The 8,988-nt window shown below is 33.4% G+C and overlaps 1 protein-coding gene across 1 annotated transcript; it reads right to left on the bottom strand.

Annotated features, from left to right (window-relative positions):
- Nucleotides 1-127: 127 nt before the first annotated feature.
- Nucleotides 128-8,710, bottom strand: Tsp96F (Tetraspanin 96F). Its single transcript, XM_068299965.1, has 5 exons — nt 8,322-8,710; nt 4,578-4,772; nt 4,176-4,355; nt 3,897-4,112; nt 128-3,415 (listed from the first exon to the last, which is right to left on the bottom strand). Exons 1-5 carry the CDS (start codon nt 8,385-8,387, stop codon nt 3,266-3,268), a joined length of 807 nt encoding a protein of 268 aa, XP_068156066.1. The 5' UTR covers nt 8,388-8,710; the 3' UTR covers nt 128-3,265.
- Between the last annotated feature and the right edge of the window lie 278 nt (nt 8,711-8,988).

Raw genomic sequence — 8,988 nt, 5'->3', positions numbered from 1 at the left:
TTTATCTATACTAATAATGATAATTCAATTTAGTTTTGAAAACGGTTTAACAAAACAAACAAATTGTAAGAAGAAAATCATAACATTACACAATAAAATGGTAAGAAGAAAGAAACAAAAAAAAAACTTAACAACAACAAAATATAAACCATTTTAATAAAAATAACAATTTAATTATGTATTCATCTGTTTTTCTCCAAAAAGTTCAGGATTTCGATCTGAAAGATCAGAATAGTCCTTGATATCTTATTCACCACCATCTTCATCCTGATCCCTATAAAAGGACTCGGGACTTGTTCTTCAAAACGAAAAACTTCTTTTATCTCAGTTCTCTGCAAGACTTTCAAAGATCTGATAATGTCATTCGATTTGCTTAAAATACCTTTAGACATACGTTATGTTCTCCTTTTCAGATCAGTTAGGAAATGATTTTTGTTTATTTTTTTTTTGTTTTAGTAGATATTTTATTTATTTGAAATATCAATTATATGCCACGACGATTCTCTATAATGTGTTTATATCAAATATCATAATTGTTTTATAATTCTTGTATTTCTAATGCCTCTGTTCTTGAGTAACGGCTTCATTATAATTATTTATTACCATATATTACTATAAGTAAGTTTTTCTTTTTGAGCATCGTTTGATCGGTTTAATGTTTGGTTTTTTCTTAGCTTATTGCTTTGACAGATGTTTGATGCTGGGAATTTTGTTTATGTGTTTTTAAGTAGAGCAAAATGTAAATTGATTGATGTGAACGACTTTTTTTATATGTATATGCACTTGTTTAGGTGTATTTTCTTTTTTTTTCGTGTAATATTTTGATTTCATATGCAATTTGCGGTTTACTTTAATGAAAAGTGAGTGCTATCGACTTATCGATTTCCATATTTCTCTAGTTTTCCTCTCCGAACACACAAAAATTTGTGCTACTTTTACTTCTGGATGTGACTTACGGGTCTAAAATGTGTTTTAAAATTTCATCTGCAACGCTTTTTTGCCTTTTGCTTTTGTTCAAAATTATCTTTTCACTTAATCAACTACACTTACTAGACCGAAAATTGTATTGTAAATAAATATTTACTTTAATATGCATAGTGTAAATTTAAATAGGTTTCTTTTTGTTTACGTAAGTAATGTATATTTTCAATTAACTTATTTTTAATATAGTTTTGTTATATGAATTTGATTTGATGTTTTTTTTTTTTTTAATTTTTGAAACATTTTCGGGTTACTTAAGAGCCCTGCTCGAAGACATAATAGATCTGGGTCACAATTGATTGTGATCGATAATTCGGATCAACATATATCAAGAGTAAGTACTAAGCTCTTGTTATATTTAAAATAAACAGCTCAATCGTGCAATCTTTTTCTAATATGTATATAGCGATCCATTAGTTATCAGATTCGTTCAGATTTGGTTTATATACTTCAGGCAGAGCTACTATTTAAGTAAACATTTAGGTATATGAAAGGGTACAACGTATGACGCTCATTTCTAGTGGATTTTCTTTCATTTTCTTTTTAACTAACAACAAAATTCACATACGATATAACAACAATAATATAATGATAAATATACATAAAATTCGATTTGTCGAAATGAAAAATTGTACAAAATATATGTATGTATGTTGTATGTGCGTATGTAATAGGTATATATGTTAATTTGTGGGAGTGTACGATTTAAATTAGTGTATAGCTTTAAACGTTCTGTAGTTGAATTAGGTAAATATATTTTTTTGTGTACTTTCATTTAACATTTCATTCGAAATAAGATTACAGGTAAATTGGATTCGACAAAATTCGTTTCGGTTAATCTTAAAAGAGCGTATTTTTACTTATGGCTTAATGCTCAAATCAATAGTAAAAAAAAAATGAACTTTTCAGTTTTTGTAAATACATTTAAAATATTTGGCATTTTGAATTTTCGTGAAGCTCAACGAATTGCAATTTTAGCACAGGACAAATTAGACAATTTGGATTGGGTCTTTGGATGGACATAATATAAATTGGGCATTCTCACATTTGCGGAATGCTGTCATTAACTAATTAATCATTTAATTTTGGCATACAACAACACAAAAACTTAATTTTTCTTATATAAGGAATTTCTCATAATTCCCTTTAATAATTTGATTGCTTGTTTCTTATTTGTTTTGGCAATTAATATTAAAAAGAAATTGCTAAATCACTTGGATCAATTTATTTCGGAACCGACTAGCCACATTCAATTCATCTTATCTCCAAGTTTTGAATCATAGTTTTTAAAACAGATTTCTATTTGCAAAATGTCATTTTAAAGACTGCTTCCCATAATTTTTATCTCGATTCTATATGTTTATCATATCGAATGTCTTGGAATCATTCATTTGGATACATTTTTTTACAAATACAACAAACAATGCGATCTGTGTTCAAATTGAGAATACAAGAGTAAATATTGTAAAGTCCGCTTACCGAATATAATGGCTAATCCGTCCCTTTAATAAAATCGTTCCTCCATGTACATAATTAATGCGTCCAACATAGAAAAACTGATGGAAATATTTTCTTAGTATATAAATTAGCTTATCCATTTGCTGTCTAGTTTAACTGTTGTAGTAGATCTAAGTGGTAATCTATTCTCTTTGCATTGATTTTTCGTTTTTGGTGATGTATGTTTTTGTTTTTTTGAATTTAGAAACATTTTATGTGTGTTGGTGTGTTTGCTAAATTTAGTTAATGTATTATGCTGGCTGTATGTATGGTTAAAGTTGCTTTATGCTTGTAGAAATATTTTAGAAAAGTTTTTTGTCGGTTTCTCATATATAAAGATGTTTTTCTTGTTGTTGTTTAACAATTTTTGTTTCCTGTCTTTACATGGCTTGTGCTTTAACTTGCTTCAATGTCTCTTTCTCTGTATATTTTGTATGTATGTACACAAAATCCTTAAAAAGATTCAGATTCAGATCTCACACATTAAATACAATTGCTCCTTTTGCTAGAAAATTGTATCTTGGTTGGTATATAAAGTATTTTAGCCATTTCGTTTTAGGCCTCGGGCTTTAAATGCATTTGCGTTTCCACTCTGTCGATCCTTCCATATAATTTTCATTCTCTTAGGGTTTTTCCTTTCAAATTTCTCCCCCAAATTACTGATTTGTTGTTATTATTATTGTTGTTTTGGTTGCTGTTGGTTTTAATAACGTCTTTGCCTCAGTTTACATTTGGTTTGTTAGTACTTCTCATCGTCTGTTATTTCCCTATGGGAATTCTGTAATTCTCAGGCTTTGTAATACTGATTCCTCACAGCGCAGCACAGGCTGAGGGCAAAGGTCAGCGACAGCAACTCCAACAGTATGACAGCAGCCGTAATGGCAAAAATGGTCACCCAGTTCTCATTAATAATCTCAATCAGTTTATCAACGCAGCCCTGGAAATGAGAAACAGAAAAGACAATAATGAAAAAATGAGCGCAAGAGTTTTATTCTTATAATTTTTATATATAGCTATATGTATATACATCTATTTGCCAAGAGCTTGAAACCATTAAAAGTGTTTATTGGTTTTTATTTGTTTATCGTTCGCTATTCTCAATTTTACAGCTCCAGACAACGCGACTGGATAGCGTGTGGAATATCAATATGAATTAATAACCCATTTTTATTGTCGGGAGTAGATTTTTTTATTAGGTAGCGTAAGGTATTATTAACTTTCATGGGCAGTCTTTAAACCATAACCATAACCCTATAAATACATCATGGGCATGTCAATTCAGTCGACGAAATATGTATGTTCCAGACACACCTAGCTTAATTACTTATAAGTGGACAACAATTAGAAAAGCCCATAGTAGGCGATAAAAACGAACAAATGTAAGTGGAAAATGTGGCGAAATCAGATTGCCATATTACCTGTTGATAAATGGACATATTTAATGGCCCGCCAAACTTCAACCGTCTGGACATTTCGCATTCGTTATCCTTTAAATCGTCCTTGCAACAAGATTCGGGTATATTGTAAAAGACATTCATCGATGAAACGGCTATATCCACAATATTTGTACGATCCACATTATTAAAACGACTTGTGGCCCAATCGCCAGGACCATCCGCGCCGCAGCATTTTAACTAATGGAAAGTAAAAACCAGTTTAGCAAAGTTTTAAATCAAAAGTTCAATTGAAATACATACATTTTTCTGCAGTGTATCGAAAGTAACAGTCCGTGAACTCATAGTGGATTGGCCATACTCTTCCTGTACGGAAAATTTAACAGCGGCTCGCACAATATCATCCAGTTTATCTTTGTTGTGAAAGGCCCAGGCACCGGCGGCTATTTGGGCCACCATTACAATCAGTATGACACAGAAGAACTGCAGGCAGGAGATTGTAGAATGTAGACAGATTTATGAATGGCTACGCTTTGTAGCTTGTGTGGGCACTCAAATAATTAAATAAATAAACAGCCAGACACACGTCCAGTGTGGGCGACACACAAAAAATTTGAGTGTGTACGGTGTGTGCCGAGTGTGTGTAGGCTTGCTGGATATTAAGAATTTGCTTTTTTCTTTTATGCATTTAATTGGTTTACTTACCGATACTAGCAGACATTGAGACTCCCGACAAACGCCCCAACAGCCGAAGAATGCCCCCAATGTGATCAGTATACCAATGGCCAGGAAGACATAAAGGGCTATATAGTAATGATTGTACGATTGCGTCATCGATAGCATAAATGTGGGATCCGTTAGCATCCATACCGACACAATTACCACAGTCAGACCAATAAGCTGTGAAAATAGAATTCAAACCAAACAAAAAAAAAATTACTTACAATATTCGAATATTTTATTGCATTTTGTGGGCATGCACTTTGGGTGCATGTTCCAATGATGCCATCTGGCTGAACATAGAGATGCATCATGTACATGTACATCTTCCTCCTCAACATCTTTCTCACTTGCTCTCCCTCTTTGCATCTCTCTGATTGTTTATCTACATTTATGATGTCAGCATTGGCAGAGACATAAAACAATTTTCTCTCGTTCAATTTTTGGGTCATTTATTAAATTAACACTTTTAAATATCGTAATTACAGTGGCCACTCTTTAATGGTAAACGACTTGTGTGGGTTTGCTTTAAAGACCGACTTCCTGTGGATATCTTAATGAATTCTGATGAAAACTTGGGAATCTTCCTTCTTGCAGTTAAAGTTATATTGAAAAACACAATAGTTTAGTGTAATTTTTAAGCGTAAAGCTTTTTGCAAAAAAAAAGAAACAATTCTACAGCCTTATCAATGGAAATAAATCAAAAGGTTATCAATATAAAATACAAAAGGGAAAGAGTATTTTTGAAATAAAAATAAACCAAGAACAATGCTATATATTTCTTCATATATGATTATTTGTAAAACACATTATATATTTGCATTATATTTTCTGTTGTTTTTTTTTTTTTTTTTTGTTTTTTGATTTAGTCATTTCCTTGATTAGATTACGAAACAAATTTGATGAATAAGAAGTGCAGAGCTACTCATAGTAGCTGGAGGCATTCGTCACAGATTTATGAATCTTAATTATACACATCGTGTGTGGAAATCTGAGATCACATTTTCAGTATACAGGTGGAATACTAATTTCATTTATATTTGCATAAATGCTATTACTTGAATGCTAAAGGTAAAAAAAAGGTGAGAAAAAAGTTAAGATTCTTGATCAATTAAAGCCTCTAAATGGCATTATAAGTAGAAGTAGAAGACTGGACTTGTAAAACTAGCAAAAGCCGAGGTATAATTAATATAAATTTGAATCTTAATTATTTGAATAAAGAACTGGTGAGTGTTTTTAAGTTTCCAAAAATGCAATTACTTTGCTTAGGAGGGTATTTGAAATTCGTTTACTAGTCAAGTAAGCTAAGAAACTGCGGCAAACTATTACCAAATCTTCATTATGTCTATCTATTTTCATTTTTTTTTTCATCTTATAATTCTTTCGTAATGTGTTCCACTTGATAAGATTACGCAGATTTCTACCATCTTGCTTTATTGAATCTCACTGTGGAACTTTAATTTTCCAGCTATTTAAGTTCATAGGAAATGCATTGAAGAAATCTGAATAAAAATCCAATTTTGACTTCCCCCTACATCACTATGCGGGTGGTCTAGGCAAAGAGAGACTTTTTTGCATGAATAGAGATAGAGAGAGACAGACAGAGAGTAAACATGCTTGAGCGTGGGTTACTCATAAAGTTTCTATTAAGTATGTAAAGAAAAATTGTCAGTGGAGATGTAGGAAATATACTTTTTGATTCTTCTGCATTCTTTAATGGACTTTAATGTCTACCCTCGTTTATTACATTGTTAGAAAATGTTGAAATACTTTGTAGTACGAATTGACAAAGTGTAATTGATTCCACGCCTTTTTAATTGTGTGTGTGTGTATGTTTGTGTGTGAGCGTGTGTAACTCTATCTTCATACATCTGGGTCTATGCATTTATGTAACTGACACAATGTCGCGTGTCCAAGACAAACAAACAAACAGAATGTATGCCGCGATTGAGGCTAATAAAAAAAGAGGCAAAACGAAGTGCAAAGTCCTTGGCTGACCCAGTTTTTAGCAAAAGCGTAACATTAGTAAGAGCGAGCACGAGAGACAGAGAGAGACTCAGTAAAAACGAGTTCACTCTGTTGTTGTTGCTTCTCCCCTCTTCCCTCTCCATCCCTTTGCATGTTGACTTGCCATTCCTAAAATTAACCGCATTGATTCTATATACATATTTAGTTTTTTTTTTCTGAATAATTGAGTGAAAAATAGCACAATGATAAATTGAGAAAATCAATTTTCGAATAGCAAGAACATAAATTAATTGTCAGACAGTTTCTTTCGGGTGGGTGGTTTGGATTGGTTTGGTCCATTGATGGGTTAATGAGAGACGCCGCAAGCCTTGTCAGGAGGCAGCGACGCCAGGCATTGGAACGTCAGCCTCATCATCACTGTCCAAAATCGTGAATCGTTTGATCACGATGCCCCCGCAGCGGTGGCCAAAAAATCCAACGACAACGCGCACACACACAACGATGATGATGAAAATGTTTGAAAAGCTACAGTGGCACAAATAGTGCAAAAATATAGGAAACTTTCAACTCTAGCAACTATCTAATAACATTTAAGAAGATAATGTTTTATTAATTTACAGTAAATAGTTTATTTTTTTATTTAAGCATTTGAATTTACAGTATTAAGTAGAATTTTAACCACTGTAGCTCTATAGCGGGATCATGGCTACAACAACAACAAATACCACTACATAGAAGACATCACCTACAACTTGGCCCCCCTCCCCCTGCTTCCATTGCCACCAACTGTTCAGCATCTGTATGTTTTCTGTTGTTTTTCCTCTGCATTCGAAAATAGAATTTGACTAATAAATACTATAGCCAGAAATCGAAAAAGAACACTAACATTTAAGAATCCAACAACAGCAACAAGAACAACAGATATTATGTATTAAAACCGATTTCGCAAGATCGGACAAATTACACACATACATACATGTATGTTCATGCATATGTGTAATTAAAAAACCAAGAAACAAACAAACCGTTTTCCGTTATGATTGAGATATATGTATGTACATTTGTATGTACATATGTATGTACATATGTACATATGTATAATAATAGAGGAAGTCTTAGAAGGGCGGGGAGAGGTAAGTTGTCTAAGCGAAATGGGTGGGGCGCCAAAAATATTGTGTGTCTGTATGTATTACTATTCGAATGTGTAGTCCTTTAGCTGAATGAAACTCACGCAAAAAAGAAGAAAACAAAAAACGAAAAAAACTGTTTATAGAAGAGGAAAATGAAAAACTGGAAAAACAACAACTCCAGAAAGAGTTGGGGCTGCGGCATAGGGAGGAGCGTGGGGGCCTACATCTGCCTGTGTGCGTGTGTGTATGTGTCTATGGTTTTGTGTGGGATTCTCCACCCACAAGCGGAACTTCATTCTATTGTTTATGGAGAGTAGTGGGGCGAGGAGGGAGACCAAGAAGAGTGAAAGAGAGCGGTGATAGTTTGGCTTTTTTTAGCCAAAATGCTAACAATTAGATAGCCTAAACACAACACAATATTTAAAAAGTTTGTTCAAAAATCACATTTTCCTGTTTCCAATTACATTTCTCTAAAATGCATGAAAAACTCAGCTTAATTCAAGCATGGGCAGGAGGCCGCCCTCCTAAGGAGGAGCAGCCTGAGAGAGCGTGCGCGCTTCGTACCCGCCCTCGCGGCCCCTTGATCAAATGTTCCAGTTGTTGTTGTTCCTTATACAAAAATTATACATACCCAAAATAAAATGTTTATCAGGACCATTAAATATTTCACACAAGAACAGCAGCCGTTGAGACCCATCTTGGCGGATTTGTTGTTTTCTTTTTGCTTAGATTTTCCTCAAGTAACTGGTTTCTCCTTATTTGCTCTTTGCACCACCGCTTCCTTTTTTTCCTTCCACTACCCGACCCAAGAACTGCAGCTCAAGTGCACTACCGAGTTCCGTTTTCACAATATTTATATTTCCACTATCTTAGTTAAATATTCATCTATTTATTAAACACTTTTAAACTTATATCACTATTTTTGCGGTGCAGCGGTTGCATTTGAATCAATTTTAAATTTTCTTTTTTCAATTTTCAAACCGCACACGGGCGCTCTCTCGCTCTCTCTATCAAAAACTCGCAATATATTTTATAGAGATGGGAAATTTTTCGTGTTTAGCGCTTTGCGTTAAAAAAAAACCTGTATTCCGTGGGCAATGCCAACAAAATCCAAAATATGTGACTTAGCACCAGTTCCTCGAATGCGTCGCTCAACCAAATTGAAATTCGCCAACCCATACTACTGTCAGTGCTGAAAAACACTCCATTTATTTTAGCGGGAAATTCAAAAACAGTGGAAAGTTAACAGACTCAAAGTGGCACTGTTAATTTAACAGACCCATTTTCACTCTGTCTAA

Source organism: Drosophila tropicalis, unplaced genomic scaffold, assembly GCF_018151085.1.
Source record: "Drosophila tropicalis isolate 14030-0801.00 unplaced genomic scaffold, ASM1815108v1 contig_878, whole genome shotgun sequence".
Taxonomy (NCBI): Eukaryota; Metazoa; Arthropoda; class Insecta; order Diptera; family Drosophilidae; genus Drosophila; species Drosophila tropicalis.
Note: the sequence above shows the minus strand (reverse complement) of the source record. Positions and strands in the feature narration are given on the sequence as shown.

Bases quoted from the DNA above. Each gene is read 5' to 3' on its own strand.
- Tsp96F (XM_068299965.1), bottom strand. From the start codon at position 8,387: ATGGGTCTCAACGGCTGCTGTTCTTGTGTGAAATATTTAATGGTCCTG. The intron at 4,113-4,175 runs GTATGTATTTCA...ACTTTCCATTAG, and splicing joins TCGATACACTGCAGAAAAAT to TTAAAATGCTGCGGCGCGGA. The intron at 3,416-3,896 runs GTAATATGGCAA...TCTCATTTCCAG, and splicing joins ATATGTCCATTTATCAACAG to GGCTGCGTTGATAAACTGAT.